The following is a 25,275-nucleotide window of genomic DNA, read 5'->3' on the forward strand; positions in this document are numbered from 1 at the left end:
GTCTAGAACCAACTCCCCAGTAATGTTGTTGAAGCTTAAACCCTGGGATCCTTCAAGAAGCTGCTTGATGAGATTCTGGGATCAATAAGCTACTAACAACCAAACGAGCAAGATGGGCTGAATGGCCTCCTTTCGTTTGTAAACTTTCTTATGGCATATTCACAATATTTATACGTTGGCTTTCACACATCCTAATATGCATAATATTGAATGTTGTATTATTTAATACAAATAAGGTTAAAATCTATGTATTTAAATTGGAAATTGTGAAAATGCAAGTCTATAAGATCCCTGTCTCCGCCCCTGTTTTCTCTTTCTTTATGCTTGAGTCATCTAGAAATGGACAAGTACAGCAGAGCCTAGAGGAAGAGTAAAATGGATGTGCTGTATGTGCTGCTTTCAAAGAGAAAACATCAGGAGATGACAGTGAGGTGCCACATTTCACACACAAAAATGACTACTGACATCATTTGTGTAACTCGAGTCCTTCTCTGTGTTGAAATTCTAGGCTTAATTATACAGATCACTTTTTTATGCTAAAAGGCCCAGTGATCTGCCTTAGCTTTAGGGTTTTGAAGTTGACCGTTTTTTTATATAGATGTATAAATAAAAGACTGACTTTAGGTAAGCCAATCGTATATCACTGTGCAACAAAACTCAGACTTGTTTTTTAAGAATTTACAAGTTCCTTTCCCTGTTCTTTAGTTGGAAAGACAGTTCAGGGATCTTTCTCCTGTATCTGGTTAAGCAGTACGCATATGGTATTTATAATGCACATTTTTATTGCCTGCATGCAGTACTTTACACTTTTTCATTATTAAATATCATTTGCCTTGTGTCTGCCCAGTTATGAATGCTGTCTAGATCATTTTGAGTTTGCTTACTATACCAGAATCTAAGTCATTAATGTAGATTAGGAATAGCGGAGGACCTAATACTGATCCCTGTGGTACTCCACTGGTTATCTCGCTCCATTTTGAGGTTTCTCCTCTTATCAGTACTTTCTGTTTTCTACATGTTAACCACTCCCTAATCCATGTGCATGGATTTCCTTGGATCCCTACTGCGTTCAGTTTAAGAATTAATTGTTTATGTGGGCATGTATGGGGAAAGCTCTCAAGCTCCTGGGGAGGGGAGGGGAAGAAACAGCTTTCCGATCCTGAAGATGGATCACTCTTACAGATCCGAACACGTGCCACGTGTGCATCACAAGTTTTAAAATCCACTCTGTCGGGACCAATTTCTCTTAAGAATACGTGTTAGCAAGTCTAAAACTTTAGAGTGAGCCAAGCAGAACATCGCTGCCTGCCACATCTCAAACGCTAGTCTTAATAAGTTTCAGATAACTGATATGTGAAGGTCATTGTCCAGCTGTGGTAACCTTCCGAGAGAGCTCTGGAAACTAGATGTCGGGGTGCCAGACTCACTGCTGTGGATAATGCCAACCATGGAACGTCTACTGGCTTTTAATCCAATAACAAATGAGCCAAGTTTGTTCATGAATGTTATCCATGTTTTGATTTAAAAAAAAAAAAAAGGGATTTAGCTTAACTTTCACTTTTTGTCTCCCTTGATTCTACATTTTTCCAATCTGATCAAACTTACTGTTTGCAGCGTTCAAATCTTCTCAAATCTGGTGCCCATATACAGTTTCTTTTGAACTAAATTGACAATTGGCATTTCACCACTGCTGCCTTCTATAGAAAACAACCAAATGATGTAGTTGTTCATGGAGACCTTTGAATTGGTTAAGACTTTGATCCCCAGCCAGTTTTGACAGCCTAGATACGTTTAAACTACTGTGGTGAAAGCTGGCTTCCATTTCATAGTTGGCATCACATCCATAGATCTTCTCTGAGAGCAGATGGGTTCTTCCCAAAAAATACAAGCAGTTCCAAATAAGCTCAACAGGCTAAATGCTTTATGTCAGCATCGTAACAGAATTCTGGAGAACCAAAAAGGCATTCACTCAAGAGTATCCAACTGCACTGACTCCAAATGTAACACCCTCATACACATCTCATGTAATCCTTTAATCTCAGCTAATGAAAATATTTCATCTCTAGAGATTTATTTAGAGAATCTCTTCAAAAAAGGTTACTTTTCCCCCTTTACAATAATTTTCCTTTAATGGTATAAGTACATTCATTTTACATTTTATAAATATCTGGCTAGCTCTTATCGGGTCATCAAAAGCATTAATCTTGCATTGCGCTGAAGAGGAGTAATAAAATATATGATCTGTGTCATGTATTCTGTGTTGAACAGAAACCAGTTGTGGGATCCTGATTTGGAAAGTATCTAATACATAAAAGGATAACTTTGTTGGCACAGCAAGCTAAAAATGCTCACCTTGCCATACCTGCTGTGACCCAATTATTGTAGTAGTTATCTAGCAACAGGGGTAGTAACCATTTCAGTGCAATACCCCCCAGATACGTTTTACTTTTAAACTTTAATTTAAAACAGCACAGATTCTTTCATACATTTTGAAGTGACGTAAAAACCTTTGCTGATTTAATAGGCTGTCAGCGTTTATTGTTATTATTGATAGTGCCAAATCTCAAATTTAACAAACTGAATTTCTTTACTTAGTTTCTAAACTCCTGAGGGGGCGTTCAGTCTCATCTCCTCGCTGTGCTTAAGCAGGCTCTTGACAGATTTAGGAATATTGCATGCTCAGCAGTGAGCCAAGCCAAAACACACCCAGGCTTGGCTGAGTTCCCCAAGACCTCAGAACTATGTGGAGTGATATCTGTAGGCAGGGGTGAAATTCTCAACAAACAAGCAGGTTCTCGTATGCACAGCCGGGTGTAAACATTTAAAAAATGGAGACAATTTGAGTGCCAACGAATACATTGATGAATACAAAATAAGCCTTAAAAAATTACTGATCAATTATAACCAATTCACCATAGACAAGGAAGCTGAAAATACTGAAAGTGTTTGTATCCTCTGTATCCGTTGTATGATTCAGTCATGTATTGTAATATAACACTTAAGTTAAACCTTAAATGACAATCATTAGAAAATATTACACTATGGGGAACTGCTGTAGAGAGGGAGTTTTGTTTCAAGAGATCCTAAAAAAGAGATGATGTTATAAAAAAAACAACTGTGCTTTGAAAAAGTGATACATTGCATTGTGTACAAAGCATTATGTTTACAAGCTTAAAAAAAATAAATGATAGCTGTGCATATCATTTTACAATCTGTATTAGTTGTTTCCATTGACCCTTGTTCAAAATGTGGACCCTTATGCACAAATTGTGTAGTGTCACATTCTACATGGTGAACTACCTTGAATAATCTGATAATACTGTTTTTTAGTATCAAAACATTATCTCTTCTTTATAATAGTGAGATGTGTGTACTGGTTTCATATTAAATGGCCATGTGCCCTCACTCTCTTATTCTCATGTAAGTGTTCTTGCAATGGAATAATTGTATTTTTTTTTATTGGAAAAAGCTGCTCAAGTAAGGCCTGTCTTAGCATGATTCAGATTCTCTAGTTTGCTTGATTGTGTGAATTCGTGATCCCCTACCCATCATTCTTGACAGGTGACAGCATTCTCCAAACCTGGTGCTGCTTGTTTTTCAGAGAGGGGAAATGGGCGAGGCCGTTTATCTGGTTTTCAGGGGAATTCCTCCATCGATTTCCAGCCACAGCATTCAGAGAGAGTAAACAGCAGCACAAGCCAGGCTCAGAGGGGCTTCCTTCCAGATTCTGTCAGATTTGAAATTAAAATAGCAAATGGTCCCATAAAAAAAATGCTTTAAATACCTTTCCTGTAACCATTTTCGAAAACAATGCTTTTATGAATGACAAACAAAAGCTAATCTGAATTACTAGATGATTCCAGTGATTTAATGGCTCAAAATAGGTCAGTCTTGTTCAAAATCAAGCAGCCAAATGGCCATAATCTCTGTTGCAGTAAGGCTATAAGGAGAACAGTAACTACCTTTGTTCTAGAGTTAAAACAAATTGGCTGTCTCGGTAAACGTTTGCATAGTTGTGCGATGCAGCTAGTTGTCAAGCACACCTCCATGGTTGCAGTGTTCTGCTGTCTGTGGGCCTTATCCAGACCACAATCTCTCTGTTGTGAGACCTGGTCAGACTTCTCAACATATTGAACAAAGAAAGACTAATTGTCTGGGCAAAATTATTGTTGCTTGGCAGCCTGAACAGTTATGAGGAGGTCTGTAGAACATATATACTAGACCATAACTCATTAGCCTTGATTTTAATTGTAGAGCATAACAGGAACTTTTATATAGTTTGTTTTGCGACCAACAGTAATTAATTATTTCAAAATTTTCTTATTATTGTTCCAATTAAAAATAATTGCATGCTGGAAAACTTGACTGATGAATACCTGTAAATGGTAAAATGTGTGTATTCTGCTTCAACTTTTATTGCAGCTTTTATAAAAAATAGTGTGAGAAGTTTGTATCAAAACTGCATGTTTTTTTTTTTTTTTTTTTTTTTTTTGTGTGGTGCATGTGTCGTACTACACATCGCTTATTGCATCGTGTCCGGTGTGTATAGACATAAACACAGCTACGAAGGGTTAGGCCATTAACTGACAGAAAGCTGCAGCCTATTTAATCCATTTAGTAATATTTATTGTTGTTACTGTAGAGCAAGCCGGTAGAAAGAAAGCATTGTTGGTTGACCAAACAAATCAAGTCATCCCTTTTCTCCTTGTCTCTGGTCATTTCCTCTCTCCCTCTAGGCTGCAGTCCTCTAGTTTTAGAGGACAGTATATATTTTTGTTGCGTGGGCAGGAGCACATAACTGCATCTGTGGTTCTTGGAGCAGTGCTCCCAAAGTGATAATATTGTACTTAAACTAATTGTGTGGGCTGTGGATTGCCTATGTCATATTCCCCATTCTGAACAACAGAAAAGCAAGTTCTTTGTGCTTCATTGGCAGGGACAAGCATAGCATTCCTTTTGTTCTCAAAAGATAAAGGCTTCTTTTTTAGTTGTTGGTTCCAACCCGGGTTAGGGAATACCAAACTAAGTTGGCCCACGCAGAGTTCTTTTTATGTCAGACCTTCTAATTCTGTCTAAGTATGCACTGGGGTTTTGCCATATTGTGTTATTAGAGATAGCGATAGAGCATATTTTTAAAGATAACATTTGAAGTTCTTCACAGTTTAGCTTACGCAAGTTTCATAATCAAAGCTTGGCTACACTTCACAATAACAAGTGAGGTCTCTGATCCAAAACTAATATTTCTGTCATAGGCTACTTGAATCCAGTTCTCGGCATTTAATCCTACATTTTTTTCCCTGTGCATACTGAAGGTTTTTTTTTGTTTTGTTTATTTTTTAAATATAAAACTTGTACTCCTTCAAATACGGTTCTGTAGTATCTCCCTTTGATCTTTTTTATTGATTTGTTTTTTTTTCTTTTTAGTTTTTAAGCAGTTGGTATTAAGCATTAAGCAATGGTATGAAGTTCCTATTTCATATAAGCGATGGATGGTCGTGAATCTTTAGTGGTCTTTGTAATGAAGCACACCATCAGCCCCCAGGCTTCATAAAACAGTGACAGCTCAGGCAGCTATACAGCTGGACCATTAATGGCTTGAGAGGTTAATTCACTTTTGATGGGTAAGAAGAGGACTTCTATTAAGCAAAGACCATTCAATGTGCTAAAACAGTACAGTGCTTGAGGGACTAAAGTATGAACACTCACTTAAATTGGTGCCAGAAGGTCTGTTCTAGAGCACTACTAATGGTCAAGTAGCAACATATGGCGCAGTACTGTCGTATTCAGAGCTAGAAAGAATTGTAAATTATGTACAGTGTTTTTGTTAATCAGAGAAAGGTACAAATGATGTTGAGATAAATAACATATTTCTATGAATGTAAAATGTGTGGAGACAATATAGTTTTAAAAACCTTAATGTAAGAACTGGCTTTTTTATGCCAAATGTTTTCTTTTTATCTCCAGAACCACAATCTCTAATTGCTTGATCCAACACTTTACGGCAACAAAGTCTGTCCGGCCTGTATTTCAAGGTTGAGCATGATTTCAGTGCTGCCAATGTTATCAGCTTGTTTAGTTTGTGGCAATGTTAAAGTGTAAATGGTTACTTGTACAAGGGTAAGGAGTGCAGAGAGAGTGGTGTCATGCTGTTTCAGCTGGCAGCTGGTAAATTGGGACATGTCCTCCTTTTTTAGCCAATCCACATAGTATTTGGCCCCACTGGTTCTGTATTTTTTGTTTTTTAAGAAATGGACCTCAGTCTTTTTTATTAATCCAGTGAAAAAATTACATTTCAAACAGAAAAGCTTTTCAAATGCATATGTATATGTCTGACTTGTCCATTTACAGTACGCTCTTTTACCTGTGTATGTTTAAGACAGCACAAGAACAATGTGAAATATAGTTTTAAATTGTTTCTATGTTGAATTAAATTAGCCAGGACACTATTTTATTTTATTTTAGTTTTATTTATTTATTTATTTATTTATTTATTTATTAATTAATTACATTTTATGAGCTGCTTCCAACCTAATTTCCTAGCAGCAAGCTGCTCGAGGCTAGTTGGATGGCTGCCACCGAAACCATGGCCCATGGGGAGTCACTGTGTGCAAAACAAGCAAGATTAAACACGCCAGACTTTCCTTATTAACACCGGCTTCAGATGTGTGAGCCGGTTAAAGCATTCGGCTGTCTACAAAGTGATTATGCATGCAATTAAATGTCACTTCATTTGTTTTTCAGAAAACAAAAAATGCAGGTGGTGTCAGTGTAGGCTTGGCATGGAACTAGGGCTGTGGATTGATGAAATAGAAAAGGCTTACGTTACTAAAAGCATTGAGTTGAATTGGAACGTTCTTTATCTGCAGCAAGGCTGTACCATGGCCTAAAGTTGTTAATCCCCGCTCAGTAGATTTTGTAAAAAACAGCAAAGCAGCTTAAATAAATTTCAAGTGCTGTCCCAGATAAGGTTTCAAGATGATTAGGAATCACTAAAATGTTCCTTCAGTTTGTGGTTTTCTGTAAAACAATGAGAGGAAGATTGTAGGTACAGTAAGTAGGGTCTGAGGAGAAGAACATCATCATTTTCCATTTGGGATTCCTCTGTCAGGAAATATTAATACATAAATAGCAATGTGTCCTACAGCATTTCCTCTATAATTATAAAGTAGGGTAGCTCCCTGTTGGATAATCTACAGATTTTTTTTTTTTTTTTTTTTTTTTTAATAAATTCTTGATACCACAGTTACTTCTGATGCTACTGTTCTAAGAAAATGTTTTTTTTTTTAAGTATTTAAATATCTCAACAGTAAGAAGAAAAAAAAATATTGTCGGACTGACCTTTTAACATATAATATTTGTATTTATTTTGTCACTTGTTTGTTTTCATGCTGTGTTTTCATTGGGATGCAGACAAGCATTGCTAGTAAAGAGGAGGTTTGAAAGAAAGACATTACTGAACCCCTATTCTCAACTTAATACCTGTATGTGTCATTTTCAAAACACACATCACATGCTCTCTGTTAGGGTAAATTCAATTGTTTGTATAAAGAATTCTCAATCAAGAACCCTCCTAAAAGATATACCATCCCTTTAGTATAAATATATAACATACAGTACTACACTGTTCTGTGCGGTTGTCATAGAAAATGCGGTACCCGACACTCAGTCTCTGGTATTAACTGAAGAGTTACTGCATGCAACAAGACTTGTTATCAACGTACAGTACTTCTGAGCAGAGAGAAAATATCTTCTTAAAATATCTTCTTTAAAATATGTTCTCACTAATGCACATGTCTGAATTAAACAATAACTAACTGAGTATGGGGTAAGATGTAGCCCAACAGTACATATAGTTCTTAAACTAAAGTTCAACCACCAGGATTGAGGTTGGAGCTGGCATATTAAATATGATCAATGTGAATGACATCACTTACGGTTAGTATGTACAGGATTGTTCATGTGAACCTCAGGATCTAGAGATCTGCAGATTTTGCCCACATCTTTTCACATAATTTAAAAGTGTTTTGGGCAGAGTACACTGACTCAGAGTCTGAGATTTTATGGGTCTCTAATTCTTCCAATCTGTTTACTATTTCAGGAGCAAGAGGAAAACAAAGGCGCAACCAGCTGGCCTGAGTTTTACATCGACCAGTTGAACTCCATGGCTGCTGTGAGTATTTTTATACTTTATCTAATGGTGTTGTAGAACTGAAGGGCCAGTGGAACCAATGCATCACCACGAAGGCTGATGAAGTGGTGTCATTAGACAAATATGTTGTGTGTAACCCCTATTTACTATATTAGGAAACCGTCGTAAATGCAACCATACTAAGCAAATAGTTTCATGTATTTTCATATGAACACTTAGCATGGCTTGTGGGTATTCTGTATGGGGATAAAGACTATACATGAGAACAAATATATCACAATATATAGAATGTTATCGGTGTCTTTATGTAACCACAAGCAGAATATCTACTTTTCTTGACTTTGTTTTGATTTTTGGTATACCTGGATAGCAACCCATAATGATGAACATGGCTCATAAAAACATTGTACAGACCAGCCTACAGTACAAAAACCCATTTCAGGACATTTCTTTCTTTTGTGTAACAATATACAGCTGTTAATTGTGAGGATAACTGCTGCTATTTCTGAATAACAAAAGATTACTCAACTCGATTTAACCAATTCTCTTCATCCCCTACAACGCACATGCTGTAAAATACCAACCCCAGAAATCCACCAACAATTAAACAAACAGCCAGAAAAGGTTGTAAACCCCCCCCCCCCCCCCCCTTAAAATTAAGTGAAAAGCTCATTTTGTTGCAGATGATCTAATGGAGCTTGGGTTTTCCATAGTTGAGCTAATGGGAGTCATTGATTAGTTCTGCTATGGAAAGGTGGATTAAGGATAATGCTCTCTGACAGACATTTTTTTTTTTATTAAATGTACTGTAGTAAACCATTACAAATCAACATTTTACAGATGGCAGAGAAATGTACCGTTTATGACCATATTCACTGCTTAAATTCCATTGTGCTTTGTTTTAATTTTGTAAGATGAGATTCTCAACAGAGAGCTCCATTCTGCCTGTTATCAAAGCTGTCATTTTTTTTCATGGCACCCAAACTAGTCTGATAGAAATCACTTGGGAAGCTGCTGACAGGCCCTGTTAGCTACCGTTGACAAGGTCAACTGACAAGGTCAGCTGTTAAGGTCACGTCTTTGTGGTTATCTGAATACCTTAATGTTCGCCTTGATGATTTTATAGTAGTTTATTAAAGTGTGGATAACATAGTGATTAGAACAATAAGACCATAGTGTAGAGTGCTATGAATTAGGATCCCAGTTCTTAATGTCTATGTCCCTTTTTACAGTGGTAGTCCACTGTCCATTGGTACAGGTAGTACTATTAATAGTCCCATTATACAGAAGTTAGGCTTTCAAGAGTAATCTTTTTTTTTTATAACTTAAAGTAAATTAAGAAAACATGATGCAGTACATCATAATGGGTATATCAGGAAGATTGAATGCAGCTGTTTATGAGCAAAGCCTTAGGGTTTTTTTTTAAATTACATTTCTGTTTGATTTCAATGTGATTGATGATGTAGTATTCCTTTTGGCCTGGTTGACATAGCATATTAAGTATCACTTTCAAGGAATATTGTACAAAAGCCCCTTTCTTCCAGTAGTTTTAATTTTACATTAACCATTGGAATTCAGTTATTTTATCTACACGTACATTATGATTGTGTGTGCGCAGGGGGTTAGTATTCATTACAACCAAACTATTACTTTCAGATAACTAACCAGACATTACAGTAGAATAACAACTGAAACAATGGTATGCTAATGAGGGAACAAAATGCTGTATACTTGTTTTTTTGTGGTGGGTGGAAGGGTGGGATTCATTAGTATCAGCATCTGTATTTATCAAATCGTTGCTCTTTTTAAGTTTCTGCTGAAGCAAATGTAAGCTGTAAATGGGTTCTAGCTGAGTGGAGAGCATTCCAGTGGGAAGCCACTAGGAAGCTGAAAGATTTCCTGCCATATTCAGAACACATATGTGTGATTTTCAAAACTTACTACTTGGCACTCCAGCTACAAAAATAAAAAAAGTAATGTTTTCCTTTATAGGCTCTGTAATTACCGGTGAATTAAAGTATGAAGTCAATTAGCAACATCATTTTCGTGGACATGGAGTCAGCTGTGCCCAGGCCAGTCACCAGCTGAGCCAGGCCATTGATCGGAACATTTTAAAAGTGAACTTCTAACAGATTAGCCAAGTGTCTTGATATAAGAATAAGTGATCTACCACATAGACTCAAGGTTCCTTTTGTTTTACTGTCAATACACATCAGGGCTTTTGATGGAGCTGGCAGAGGCTTACTAATATAGACACATTGGCTGATCTACTGGGCTTTCTTTCACTGCTTCTCCTGCACATAAAACCCACTGACCCAGATTTTTATATATATATATATATATATATATATATATATATATATATATATATATATATATATATATATATATATATATATATATATATATATATATATATATATATATATATATAAAAATCTGGGTCATATTATATATAACAGAGGTATAATGAATTTATTTACCCTTGGACTTTGAATGCTCTTCAGCTTTGACACTGCTGCAAAAACAGTAGCGTTTTACAGAATCTCTACCAATCAAACATGGTTTGTCAAAATATTCCAGCAGCTAAATTAATTCTTATTTGGGTTTTAAATCATCACACTTGGTGGTGTAAAAACGTAGCTGGATCATTGGACATGAGTAACACACATTGCTCAAATGCCAGGAGTCTGAGATTAGCCCAGACACAGAGTGAATTTGATTCTTTAGCACAGATGAGGAGTGAATTTGATTCTAGCTTCTCAGTAAGGCAAAAACAATTTTCGGTTTCAGGCTGTTTTATTAGTATATTAAAAAAAAAAAAAAAATGAAGACGGTCTTCTATCTGTAGCTTTTCTCTCTGTTTATAGTCTCCAGGTGTATAACAACACTGATTGCAATTCAAGTGGGGTAAGGTTGTAATAAATATTCATATCACTGCTGTTTTAAATGCAGAGTTCGTACAGCAGGAGATAACATGCTTTTGCAGGGTGTGCAGGCGGCTGGATTTTCCAGTACAGTGCACTCTCTGATTGTTGACTTCATCCTCCCTGAAAATCCCACAAGGACAAAAATGTTGGAGGTGGGGTAGGGGGGCTTCCTATTCTTAACAATGAGAATTTTGCTTCAGGGAAACGACTATAATACATTTCAAGATTGGATTATGTTACGGAAATGGAGGAAATTAATTACCAAGCAGAGTTTACAATCCAAGTTTTATGGGGCATAGCAGATGTTCAAAGGGAAGCTGTGTTGTAGTATTTTATTGGCCTGCATCAGTCTGAAGTTTGAGGATCTTCTAGATGTTACACTTCTAACTTTAGCCTGCAGGGGTCACTGTGTAAGGAGTGCCCAGTCAGTTTTTACAATATCATTATTGTACTACTGTAATAATAATATGAACTTATGCCTGTCAAGTGCCACCGGAGATTGGTTGTGCCTCCATGATACATCAACAGTCGCTTGCACCGTTTGCATTCAATATTTTTTTTGGCCGTATGGGCATTTAATAAAAAATCCCAAAAAGCAGAGGGGTTTCAAGACTTTTTTTTCAATACAGCTTACACTATACAATGCTTTGCTGTCGAGATGGCAAATGAAGAAATTAAAGGTTTGCCACTGGATAACACGAGATGGAGAGGGGAGCGGTGGAGGGTGCTCAGTTTTTTAAATTGAAATTATTAGTGTTAGGCAGCGTATATATTGTGTATGTCAAACATATTCTACCATAGCACTTTTCTTACACTGTCTTGTACACTAGGTATTCAGTACATATTTTACTGAAGCACTACAACCGCTGTAGGTACCCCCTCAGTGCTTTGGATACTATACCCTGCTCCATACACGGCAGCGGCGCCATTTAGAGTTGCTACGTATAACTATTTGTTAGTGGATTTTAATACAACAACTTTTGTTTAAGTAATATGCATTATACAAATCAAAAGATCAAATTTTAAATGTGAGTGACATTTAATGTGTGATTTATAGTATTCACACATTGTCAAACGGTTTCTGTTAAGAGGGGGAAAAAAAAAACACAGTGCGTGAATGGTGCCTGACGAACCTTCGAAGGTTTAAAACAATCTTAGAATTCCTGGCTAGAGAATGGACCTTCGAACCTTCTAACACAGCCCTAATGTTTTTAATGACTACAACTAGAGCTCTGTCTAGGATACGTATGTAGCGGTCCATTCTTCCAGAGTATCAAAGGAATATCATTTTGATGTGTAGTAGTTGTTTAACTTGTTTAACTTCTTTTCGACAGAGAAAGACTCTTCTTGCCCTAGAGAAAGAAGATGAAGAGGAGAGAAATAAAACGATTGAGAGTCTGAAGACGGCACTCAGAACACAGCCTATGAGGTATTTTGGCTGTTCTTAGCCATTAATTAATGTGGTGACAAAAATAACATTACAGTGGAAATGCCACAGGAAAGAATGGTCTTGAATACTGTCCTTGGTGGTCTTCTGTTAGTCTTGGAAAAAGAAGTGCTATCATTGATTCTAGTTTCCAGTAATGGCTTCCTTGTTTAATACCAAGCGTTTAAGATGTAATATGAATATATGTGAAGATTACAGCGACAGAGCTGTAAGGCGTAAAAGCTGAGCTCTGTTATTTTTACCTGCTTAAAATGCAAGGGTTTGCAGCCCCTGACGAATACCAACATCTAAAGTTTCCAGCTAGTAAACTTTATTTTTATTGTCTCATGCTGGTCACTTTAGTACTGCCTGCGTTTTTTTTAAATTGGTGATTTGATGAGTATTAGGGAGCAGTTCGATTTCACTGAGGACAGTTAATTATTAAATGCTTACTCATCACTGCTGTCTAACTACCACTCCATTAATATATCTGGCATTTCATTAGGATCCCATTTATTCTGACATAGTGTTCGAGTGTATATGCTGTGTACTGCTGTACTAAATGGGACTTGAAGTTACGTTTCAGAGATTAAATAATACATGAACAATAGCCTCTCCCCTCTCCAGGAACAATGTTGAGAGGCATGCTGAACTGAATTTCATTCCTTTGTAATTGCAGGTTTGTCACCAGGTTTATCGACTTAGATGGCTTGACATGTATCCTCAACTTTCTAAAAAGCATGGACTATGAGACCACTGAGTCTCAGATACATACCTCACTGATAGGATGCATTAAGGCGCTCATGAATAACTCTCAGGGCCGGGCTCACGTACTATCTCACACAGAGAGCATCAACATCATTGCTCAGAGTCTCAGCACAGAGAACATCAAGACCAAGGTGGCGGTGTTGGAAATCATGGGAGCTGTGTGTCTGGTGCCAGGGGGCCACAAGAAGATCCTCGAGGCCATGCTACATTACCAGAAGTTTGCTTGCGAAAGGACTCGCTTCCAGGTATGCTACATGACTGACCTAGAGGAATGAGCATGTCTATTCGCTACAAATCATAAAATTAAGAAAAGTAAGTGTTTTTTTTCTAAAACAATAAAATGTTTGTGCATTAGCCCTAAGCTTTTCAACAAGCCTTTTACTCTACGAAAAAAATGAAATAACATGTGCTCCAAAATAACCTGTATCTACAGGGTGAGATGCTAGTTTTATCCACCATGACTACCATATTTTTGTTTTATAATGTGGACACATGTTCAATAGGAATTTGGATGAGAATTTGTGAAACTCCAGTCACATCAGCCTGAAATAGTACCAACTAATCAGAGGTCAGAGGCTCTGTATCATCACTCTAGACTCATTTTGTTTTATTTTTTGTGCACCCACCAAAATTTTGTCCATCTATAACTAAGTTTATTTATAGAACACTATTTGCTGTATTTTAGACATTATTGAATGACCTGGACAGAAGCACAGGGAGATACAGGGACGAAGTAAATCTGAAAACAGCCATCATGTCCTTTATCAACGCAGTTCTTAGCCAAGGAGCTGGAGCGGTAAGTGTTCTACACAACGTGTTCCTGAAATTTGTTCATGTTTACCCTGTTGGCTTTTCAGTTGTAATGCAACTCTGCTGGTCTTTCTTTGCAGGTAAGCCTTGAGTTCCGCGTCCATCTCCGGTATGAATTTCTCATGCTGGGAATCCAGCCAGTTATAGATAAATTGCGTTCCCATGACAACGCAACATTAGATCGGTAAGTCGCCTGCTTTTCTTTCAGTCTTTCAAAGGCCCAGACCCTTGATCTTATGTACTCAACATTGCACACCAACTTTGTGATTTCCCTTTTTTTCTGACGCTTTTGATTATAATTTAGGCATTTGGATTTCTTTGAAATGCTGAGAAATGAAGATGAACTGGAATTGTCGAAACGATTTGATGCAGTAAGTTCATCAGCAATTTGTTCTTTTTTTATACTACACGGTGAAATAGCATTTAAGACTTATCAGTGTTTTCACTCCACCACCCCATCCTGTCTGTCTGTTTAGGTCCACATAGACACGAAAAGTGCTAGCCAGATGTTTGACCTCATTAGAAAGAAGATGAACCACACAGAAGCATACCCGCACTTTATATCTGTTCTACACCACTGTCTCCAAATGCCTCGTAAGTATACCTTTTCCATTCTACCTTTTCCAATACACGTTTCTTTTTTAATAATTGTACTGACAACCTTATCAATTGTGAATTGCGTAGATTCTCAAATCCCAACTACTGGAGAACCCTACATGCATGTTTTTTTCTTCTTAAACCCTTCACCACTTCACAGTAAATGTGAATTTGTTTATACCTTCTTATCAGGATCTTGTGTTTCTTCCTTATGGTTTAAAAGGTTATAATAATGATGAGCTTTCTATATGAAATTTGATAACATTCCTACCCCCAGATAAGAGAAGTGGCAACACAATGCAGTACTGGTTACTCCTTGATCGAATAGTACAACAGATTGTCCTTCAGAATGATAAAGGTCACGATCCAGATGTTGCACCGTTAGAAAACTTCAATGTAAAGAATGTAGTTCGAATGTAAGTAAAGTCTTCTCTTTTGTTTCGCAATAAAGTACTCATGATGTATTCTTTAGTTGTACCATAATGACACTTACACATTACTAGCCCTGCATGGCTTTGTCTGTATCTTGAAAATGTATTTTTATGAGTTCTGGTCATTTCTATTATTCAAATCCCAAATAAAATCTTTCATATGAATCTTACCGGTGAACAAATGCCTGCTGTAGACATCAAAGACCTGCTTGCATGAACTGTCCATACTCAACTGATGCCGTTATTATCATCACTTAAGTTACAAACATTTGGTGCAAATAGCGCCAATAAAATAATGAAATCTTGGCCTACCTGAACTGACGTTTAATTTAAGTTCTTCTAAGCAATGGCGCTCATGCTCCTCATTCCATAACTAGAATAGCAAAACCTTCATCTGCATACATGCTCCATTTCTTAGTCACAACTTAAGTCCCAAAACACTTGAACCAAATGTTAATTCTGGACCAGTGGTCTTTTGGAAGCAAAACCAGTAAAAACAGCACATGTGTGAATTTAAAGCTCTTACTTTATGTCAAATGTAACTTTTTTCCATGTTGCCTCAGGCTGGTTAATGAAAATGAAGTCAAGCAGTGGAAAGAGCAGGCAGAAAAAATGAGAAAAGGTTAGTCGTACAAAGCAGTTTTAAATAGGTTTAAAAACCATGTATTCTGTGCTAGGTCTGGATAGTGATTTCCTTCCATCTTAAACAGAACACAGTGAACTGCAGCAGAAGCTAGAAAAGAAAGAGAGAGAGTGTGATGCCAAAACCCAGGAGAAGGAGGAGATGATGCAGACCCTCAATAAGATGAAAGAGAAACTGGAGAAAGAGGCTTGTGAGCACAAGCAAGCCAAACAGCAAGTGTCTGAACTCTCCACACGGCTGCATGATCTTAGCACCGTAGGTTGTTTTTTCGTTTGTTTGGTTTTTTCCAGCGGTATACCTCTGTCTGCCTCACTATTGGAGGGGAAAAAAAGCTAACATGCGTCGCAAGAAGTTGATGATTAGATCGAAATGGTGCATTCCCAAGTTAAAAACATGTTGAATAATGTATTTATTCATAGCTCTGCTTGAGATGTGCATACAATTTCCATGAAAGCTACAAACTTCAGGGTGATCATTAGTTTATGATTTAGATTGACACCCATCCTCATTAGACTGACCTTCATTTTATTAAAATGTATTTATTTACAGAAAGGTTACGCTCTAGTGTTTGTGTACTCGCCAACTCTCAATAATAAAGGTTTTGCACCAGTGTCTGTCATAACTGAAATGTGATGTCTTTCTCATTCAGAGGGCTAGTTTCTCCTCCATCCCTGGTGGGCCCCCTCCTCCCCCAGGAGCCCCAGGTGGCCCCCTTCCTCCACCCCCTCTACCATGCGGCATTCCTCCTCCACCCCCTCTTGGGGGAATGCCTCCACCACCCCCACCACCAGGGGGCCCTCCTCCTCCTCCTGGACCTCCACCCCTTGGAGGGGCACCCCCCCCACCTGGAGCACCCCTGGGACCTGCAATGAAGAGGAAGAACATCCCACAGCCGTCCAACCCCCTCAAGTCTTTCAACTGGGCCAAACTCCCTGAGGTGAGTTCTGCTACGTAAATCTGAGCTTGGAGATGGTTGAATGTCGAAGGTTGGATGGCTCTGAATGTATTACCCATACACTTAACAGAAGGACACTTCCTTGACACTGCTTTGAGTCAATGCATGTCAAGGCCGTGGAAACACTGTCAACAGCTTTATGGTAGGATTTGTATTTACACAAATGCAGGACTCCAAATGTTTATCTGTTACCTATGCCATTAAATGTTTTTGTTTCCTGATTCTTTTTGTTTTGCCCACAGAATAAATTAGAGGGAACTTTGTGGACTGAGGTTGATGATGCTAAAGTTTTCAAGGTGCTTGACCTTGACGACATCGAGAAGACATTCTCTGCTTATCAGAGGCAACAGGTATAGTGGTATTGCATTGAACAAGAAGTGATTGACGCATAGGAGTTTGATATCCTGTTTCTAGTAAAGGCTTTGAATGACCACTTCATGCAAAGATATCCATTGGCCATACTTGATTATATTAAATCATGACCACTGAATATTTAGCCTTTGTGTATTTGTGATGATATGTCACTGCCTTATGTTGACAATGCACCTGTCATTTTAATTAAATTGGACATTTTTTTAAAACTACTAAAATGTAAAAGGCTTTAAGCTAAATATAAGGCATCTGCATGACTAAACATCACACATAGACGGATAGTAATTTAGCACAAACCTTTTCAATGCTTTTTAGTTCATTATCATGCCCTTGCAAAAACAGTACAAATACAGTGTTTTGGAATCAGTAACTGTTTTATCCAGTTCAATGTAGTGGTACTGCATGGATATAAAGGGTATTTTTTGAAGCTGCCATATGCAGATACTGCATTCAGAATACTCATGTTAGCAGTGAAGTCCCTTTTTTGTAAGGGTTAGATTAACGATTAACATTAATTAAGAAGCTAGTGTTCTCTTAGGATCTGGAAAAAGTACTGCTGGAATTTGACCCAGAAACAAGCAAATTAATTTCACAGAGTCACCTTCAAGAAGTAATATGCAACATTTAAAATTAAAATGACCAAATCAGTTACTGGACACCCTTTTTGTTTCTTCCTAGGAAGAACACTAGCTATATATAGAATCAAAACTACTTGATTTAGACAGGTGTACATCTTGGATTATTTAACCTCTTCAGTACCATTGCTTTTTTGAAGTCGTATCCAATTGCACTGTCTTTGATGTACTTTCATAATAAGGTATGTTATTACTATAACACAAGCTTATTCTACTTTTCTGCACAGCAGTATTAGAATATAAACCCCTTTCATCTGACAACAATCAAACTGAATTGTGAAAAAATTAAGTGTCTTAGGTATAAAAATGAAGTGGAAGTCATAATACATCCCACAAGCTGAATGGCAAAGATGCTTGCAAATCTTCACCAAATATGCCAGTTTTATTTATAAACAATGGTACTAAGGGGGTTCAATTTTATTACCTTTTTTCATAGAAAACGGCAACATATTTAAAAAAATAATAATAATTTGCATGGCTACACTGCTGCATTCACAGACTTGGTCATTTTTATTTCCTAAGATCCCAGTGCATTTCTCATCAATCACTCGACTAGTTGGATTTGATTTGCTGAGGCTGGCGGTTTATTTTGCTTTGATTCACCAAACTGCATTCTTTTAATAAATGCTGCTTCTTCCTTGCTCCTTGCCTGCATTTTAGGACTTCTTTATGACCAATAACAACAAACAGGTGAGTGTTTTCTAAATATTAACACAGTGGCGTCTTTGTCAGTGTCATTGAAACTATTTGGATAAGACAAGTTCATCATGTACTGATCAGAATACAGTTTCGGGGGGCGGGGGGCGGGGGGGGGGGGGGGGGGCAGAGCTCAGTGTTGGTATCTCTGTCTAATCTTATCTGTGTTCAGTGACCTCAATTATTAGCACTCATTTTATCTTTCGTAAAAGCAGAACAAAAATACTGGCTGTCTGTCTCTGTCTGATTTGTAACTTTGCATCTGTTTAACCATCAGGCATTTAAAAAATGTTATGAAAGCAATTAGACACCAGCTGTACATCATTGGCTATCCTGTGTGGAGTTAGTGTGGAGTAGTGGTTAGGGCTTTGGACTCTTGACCGGAGGGTCGTGGGTTCAATCCCAGGTGGAGGACACTGCTGCTGTACCCTTGAGCAAGGTACTTTACCTAGATTGCTCCAGTAAAAACCCAACTGTATAAATGGGTAATTGTATGTAAAAATAATGTGATATCTTGTAACAATTGTACGTCGCCCTGGATAAGGGCGTCTGCTAAGAAATAAAATAATAATAATAATAAAAGGCTGTCACTGTGCTAACCTCCACCTGCACCCCAGGTATATCTGGGCCTTATCCAAGAAATCCTCCCAGTATACCCCAACACAGGCTGCTGCTTCTTGGGTGTTTTCCTCTGAGGAACATGAACATCCCTACAGTAGATATTAGGCTTTTCTTTTAAAACCAACAGGGATTCAAAATGAGTATAGAAAAAAAAAATATTGTAGCCATATTAGAGATGATAAAGAAGAAGCAATCTTTAATGTTGAAATATTTTTAGTAACCACGTTTTAAGTTAGAATTGTCAAGCCCATTTTAATCTTGATCAATAATATATATATATATATATATATATATATATATATATATATATATATATATATATATATATATATATATATATATATATATATAGTGAAATAGTGTAGTTCTGGGGGAATGGGACTACATCTCCCAGAGGGGAAAAGCCTTAGTTTGGTTAATTGTTTCATTTCATTTATTAATTGTTTTGTTATTAATTATCCCCTGCACCTGGTTGCTATTGTTAAATTGGGACCAGGTGCAGGGTATTTAAGAGGAGCAGTCAGTCTGCTCAAGGCTGCTGAGGAGAGGGAGGCAGAAAAGGTGCTCTGCTTCCAAGCAGCCGTTAGAGTAAGTGCAAAGAGTGCATTTTGTTGTCGGGCAGGTAAACGGCTTAGCCGTCCTGCAGATCAGTAGGTTCCTGTTTGTTTAGTTAGTGCTCGTATAAGAGCCAGGTGTTTATTTTGTGTTTTGTTTGTTTATTAATAATTAGCGCGTTGGCGCTTTTCAAACCCTCCATCTATGTGTCGGGTCAGTTTTTAAAGGGGCAAAGAACCGTGAGTGAGTTGCGGCTTTGTCACAATATATATGTCTCTTTTGTTTTTGTGTGTGTTCAGTAGGATCAGCTTTGTTTATTCCAACATCTCTCTCCACAGAAAGAAACAGATAACGATGACACCTTGGGCTCAAAGAAGGTTAAGGAGCTGTCTGTGGTAGATGGAAGGAGAGCTCAGAACTGTAATATTCTTCTGTCCAGGTGAGTTTGCAGCTGAAAGTAACATTGCGGTGTCCCACAGTCATGTTCAATGTACACTCAAATATGATTCTTAGGCAAACGTTTACTATATTGCTTCACATTTGCGCCTGTCTGTACTCCACTTCATTCGATACCATTTGTCTTAACAGCTGTTTACGTTACCCTAGACAGTGTTAACTATAGGCAGACATGTAGGCCACTCTGTTACACTGTGAAATAAACAGCCATTCTCTTACCACTGCCTGCAACAGCAGGTGGGTGTGGATGCTATATGCAAGTCCCATCTGGGAAGCAGAATAAATCAGAGTTTGAAATCAAGCTAGAAAAAGGTTTAGAAAACATACTTTAAACAAAGTTATTTCCATCATCATGACATCACTGTATTTTGATGACCCTGCTAAAATTGCTTTAGTACTACTACAGTATACCATAGTACTACTGCTATATACTATAGTACTACTATAGCATACTATAGTTCTTTTTTGGCAAGGGACTCCCTGTATAAGAAGGCTTTGTGTAGTTTAGCTACCGGTCTGTATTCAGTCTGGTTTCAACCTCTACAAAGCAGGTCTATACCTTTTATGGTTAAAATGTATTGCAGACAGATGGTTACCTTATTGTATTTCTGTGTCCACTGTTATAGCTAATGCCTGGTTGCAATTGTTATTTACCATTTAAATGCTGTTTATCTAAGCACATTCCTTCCCTGCAAAAGCTGCTGTCACAGGGCTCTAAGCTGTTTACTTGCCTTCTCGTTGTCAAAGCACAACAGTCCACTAGCCTGACTTCACAATTAAAGAATGTAGCATTTATGTAAACCTTTGAGTTTTATATAACCAGAAACCATTTGTCATATCTGAAAACATGTTTACATTTCTGTTTGGGCCAAGAATCTTATTTAATCTTTACATATGGGGATTAAGTAGTCCCAGGCCCTTCTTTTCTTTGCATGGTTCCCACTGTTGTTTCCATAGCAGCATACACAAACAGGATTCCATTTGCTGATTCCCAACTTAAGTTACTGCACCTATTATTTTATATTGTCATGTCTGAAACTAGGATTTTCGTTATTTAATTTCCTGAGTTTAGAAACAGGAATTTTAAAATAAATTATAAAACAGATTCCTGAAAGTCATAGAAATAAACCAGTAACTTATTGAATCTTCCTGTTCATTTCTGCAGTACCTAATAAAGGAAAGACAGTTACTGCCTTTTCTTTCACTGTACAAAAGTCTATCCACAGAAGGGCAATCAGTTGCTTGCTTTTCATTTATAGTCCCCTTAGGAATTTTACACAGAGGTGGGCTTCATCAAGTGAAAGAGATTCTGCTCATTACTACTGCACTGGCGAGCAAGTTAGGACTCGATGACTCTTTTTGTGGTTAAGTCCTGTGGTATTTACCTTGGCCAGTAAAAATGTGCTAGTTTAGACAGGACCAGGTAACTTCGACAGCTGTGATCAACACGGTTGAGTCACGTCACTCTACAGGCAAATACAGTTCTGTACTTCTAAAGGCTTTCAGAAGCTGAGCAGCAGTTCAATATGTTGTAACTCCATAATATTTTTTAAGTTTAAAATATATGGTACTGTAGAAGCTATTTTTTTTTTTTTTTTAATTGATTGTTGCTTTTTATAATAACATCATCTTGATTTTAAATAGATCAATAAAAAGTTGCTTTTTGTCATACTCCTACTTTTGAGCTTCCTGTTGTCAAAGCTGGGATAATTTATTACAAACCAAGTAACCAAGTGCCATTTGAGTGGGTTCAAGTCCTTTCTGGTAAAAAGTATTTTAAAAGTACAAAATGACAATCTGAACCCTGGTATTAATAATAATAATAATAATAATAATAATAATAATAATAATAATAATAGACAATGTATCTGGAATCACCCTTTATCTGTAAGTTAACACATATGGGGGAAATAAAACCCCCAAAATATGTTTTATTGGATAAATATTTATGTTCTTATGGAATTTTGTAACCACTTCTTGCATAAACCCAGACATTACACAATTGTTCATAGGAATACCATGGTTGCCCAATGCAGAACCAGGGGAGGGTGTGTACTAGGATTGTGTAAACCCAGGCTTGTCTAGGGCAGCTCTGTTTTAAGGTTTGCATTTGAAAGACAGCTGGGTGAATCTGTGTATTAGAGACTTGGCTGTCTCCATGTCTGTATTGGTATGTTTGAGGCTATGTTGCTACATAATTCAGGGATCATTCTTAAAACTGTCAGGTTTTGCAACTACTTGTGATTGTTAGACAATGTAGTGGATCAGAGCTGGTCTCTCCCTGGGCAGAATCCTGATGCTGCCAAAGAAATCCCAGAGCTGGCTATTTTCTATCCTCTGTTCTGAATTGCAATACAATATAGTGTAGGCATAAGATAGAAAGGTTGACCTAAAAGAGAGAAATGTAAAGAGATTACCCCTTTCAGATTAATTGTATATTATGTTCATTGGTATGTCAAGATTATTGATATTCTACAGTATAGTGAGACAATAGTATGTTTTGTGTTGCTGTCTTCAGTCAAGGAGGTACAGTATAACAAATATTCATAAGCTAAGTTGACCCAAGTTGTGGCCTACTTTCCTGTCACATGATTATACCAAGACAATTAATGTACTTTACCTTGATTTAAGGTGGATTTTAGCTGATAAAAGATATTATGTTTTCATTTTAAGGTAAGGTAATGTGTTGCCTACAAGCATTTCACAGAATTAAATAAAACTGGAGCTGAGTCCCTTATCTACTATAGATGTAGCATTTAGAGGAATAAAAAAACATAATTGATGGATAAAAATGTGGAGTTGCTGTATTTTTTAAAATAAATAAATAAATACAAATGCAATCATTATAAACCTGGTTTGCAACAAACCAGTAATGTGCTAATGTTTGTTAATGATATAATACATTTTGAATGTCTGGCTGAGTGGAAAGTGACATTTAATATGAAAAATAAAAAGATGTCCATGATTTATGATTAGAGTGCTTCTTAACCAAACTGCCTTGAATTTGAATTCATAATGCTGTCTGTTTATAAGGCAAGTTCTGTCAAGTAGCTACACAACTTTGGCACAACCCTTTTAAGCCCAATGGCGTTGATAGCTCAGTGTTGGACTGCAGTCAGTGTGGCTCCATTGCTCCGTCTGCATTTGATCCACAGTGAATGTGTTCCAGAGTGAATATCCTCTTTTGTGTACTACACCATAGAAACAACTGCCTCTGTAACAAAAGTTGTGTTGCTGATGATACTGCTAAACCAATACTTGTTAGTGTAAATAGCAGTGGCGAAACCCACAGCGACAGTACTTCAATCCCTTTACCAGCAAGTTAAGAAAAAGTGTTTGAGACAGACAGACAGTGATTTGAACTGTAGTAAAATGAGGATCTTTCTTGTGCCAATTTTTGATTCCTGGTGTTTTTTTGTCTTTCAGACTGAAACTGACAAATGAAGAAATCAAGCGTGCTATCTTAACAATGGATGAGCAGGAAGATCTTCCAAAGGATATGCTTGAACAGGTGTGTTGAGACCTCTTTACAGACTTGCAGAATAACAATTTACAGGACAACACCAATTTTGATAAGCAGTCCTCTTTATTTATCTTTCACAGCTTCTGTCATGCACACATAGCAGTTTAACCATACAGCATTGGCTTGTTGGCTGACAATGAACATCTTCCATTACAAATATTACTCCTGGCCTAAAAGTAAATCGTGTTGTTGCAGCTATATGTTAAATTTGATTTATACCAGCTGAAAGTTGTGGATTTTTTTGTTTCCAAAATTCATTAAGTGATTCTAACCCTTTCTAATTTGGAATGAAACTCCATTTTATGCTGTCAAACCTTTATTTCTAATACAAATAAAATGTACTGCAATGGTCATTGTAAGACAAGTATTACACTTTTCTTATATGTACAGAGTCTACCGTAAAATATCTTGAGAAATTTGATAAAGTTATTAGTACCAGAATCTGTGTTCAGTATACAACCACTGCAAAACCCATGTCTTCCACACTTCACATATATTCAGATAGATTGTTCTCCTCTCTTCAAAAACAGGGAAAAGATTTTATTAAACAAAATGTCACACAAGTGCAGTGGCATCCATTTACTACCAACGCAGGATTTGTTCATTTGAACCATACTGATGCATATTTTATCCTCCACTCCTTAGTCACTCATTTTAGACAGTCGTCTTGGTGACGGTTATCGCAAATTACTTTCATCATTGGAATCCTTTTTGAAGCATTTTTGGTGGACCTGCTTCTCCAGATAAAAGAAAAAATTATAGACGCGCTGCCCTTGTGTCCAACTGTGTGCCTGTTCAACATGTGATGAAAACAGAAGTGATGTGATCAGCATTTGTATTGGATTTTCTGAAGACGAGGGACAAAATCCTTTCAATCCAGCATTATACTAATCTGCTTCACTGGAAAACAAGTTTAATAAAAATAAATATTTTTTTTTTAAATAAATAAATAAACATAACAAATGATGTTGCTCTAAGTACACAGAGCCTGCATGTTGGTGCCTCTTGTCATTAACATATAATCTTTGTATACATGTTTCTGATAGTTTGAAAATGTTGGATGACATGACTGGGTTCTTTAATTACCAGGCCACACTAGCAATCTAGATATTGCATACCAGTGGAATAGCATGCTATGCAGTTACAGATGGGAGTGGCATTGTTGATAAAGCTGGGGTCAGGAAGATGAAAGGTTGTCATGCCATGGGTTTATATGGGTGAGGCAATTAAGCTGAAAATAAGTGCAAGATCTGCCCTTACAGTGACCACATCCTTTATAAACATAGCTCAGTTAAACAGCCTTAATATAGTTTCAGTGGGAGGTTGGGGCTAAGTGATGGGATTAAATGACCTAATGGAAGTTCAAGTTTTTGCAAAATATTCTGTTTTAGATAATGAATTACTTTTATGACAACAGGGAATTTGAATTAAAAACAAAAAAGTGACCATTCATTATGCACATGCATTGTACTCATTGAGTCTTCAACATTAACTTGAGTGTAGGCACTCTTAGCATGGGGTGTGTCCATTTCAAAGCAGTCAGAGAGGAAGCAGACTTTTTTTTTTTTAACAAATAAATGCAAATTACCTATTTTGCTATGGTGTCATCAAAAGATGGAACAAGAACCACATCACAGAGTCAAGCAATCAGTTAGTCTCACTTTTTAAATGGACTGGATCAAAGTGCTGCAAATCTCTTTTTTTTTAG

At 37.1% G+C, this 25,275-nt stretch overlaps 1 protein-coding gene across 5 annotated transcripts in view; it reads left to right on the forward strand.

The window, feature by feature from the left end:
* Window positions 1-25,275, forward strand: part of LOC131697603 (disheveled-associated activator of morphogenesis 1-like) — an 80,435-nt gene that overhangs the window by 43,817 nt on the left and 11,343 nt on the right. For 4 of the 5 annotated variants that reach the window (XM_058987701.1, XM_058987703.1, XM_058987704.1 and 1 more), the window contains exons 4-18: window positions 8,099-8,170; window positions 12,414-12,508; window positions 13,185-13,518; window positions 13,959-14,069; window positions 14,164-14,267; window positions 14,388-14,454; window positions 14,560-14,677; window positions 14,958-15,096; window positions 15,675-15,733; window positions 15,822-16,009; window positions 16,404-16,691; window positions 16,952-17,059; window positions 18,377-18,406; window positions 19,927-20,027; window positions 23,471-23,555. In XM_058987701.1, coding sequence (XP_058843684.1) covers window positions 8,099-8,170; window positions 12,414-12,508; window positions 13,185-13,518; window positions 13,959-14,069; window positions 14,164-14,267; window positions 14,388-14,454; window positions 14,560-14,677; window positions 14,958-15,096; window positions 15,675-15,733; window positions 15,822-16,009; window positions 16,404-16,691; window positions 16,952-17,059; window positions 18,377-18,406; window positions 19,927-20,027; window positions 23,471-23,555 — 1,899 coding nt within the window. The remainder of the gene's footprint in view (window positions 1-8,098; window positions 8,171-12,413; window positions 12,509-13,184; window positions 13,519-13,958; window positions 14,070-14,163; window positions 14,268-14,387; window positions 14,455-14,559; window positions 14,678-14,957; window positions 15,097-15,674; window positions 15,734-15,821; window positions 16,010-16,403; window positions 16,692-16,951; window positions 17,060-18,376; window positions 18,407-19,926; window positions 20,028-23,470; window positions 23,556-25,275) is intronic. The other variant, XM_058987705.1, reaches the window with a different exon arrangement.

Source organism: Acipenser ruthenus, chromosome 15 (assembly GCF_902713425.1).
Source record: "Acipenser ruthenus chromosome 15, fAciRut3.2 maternal haplotype, whole genome shotgun sequence".
Taxonomy (NCBI): domain Eukaryota; kingdom Metazoa; phylum Chordata; class Actinopteri; order Acipenseriformes; family Acipenseridae; genus Acipenser; species Acipenser ruthenus.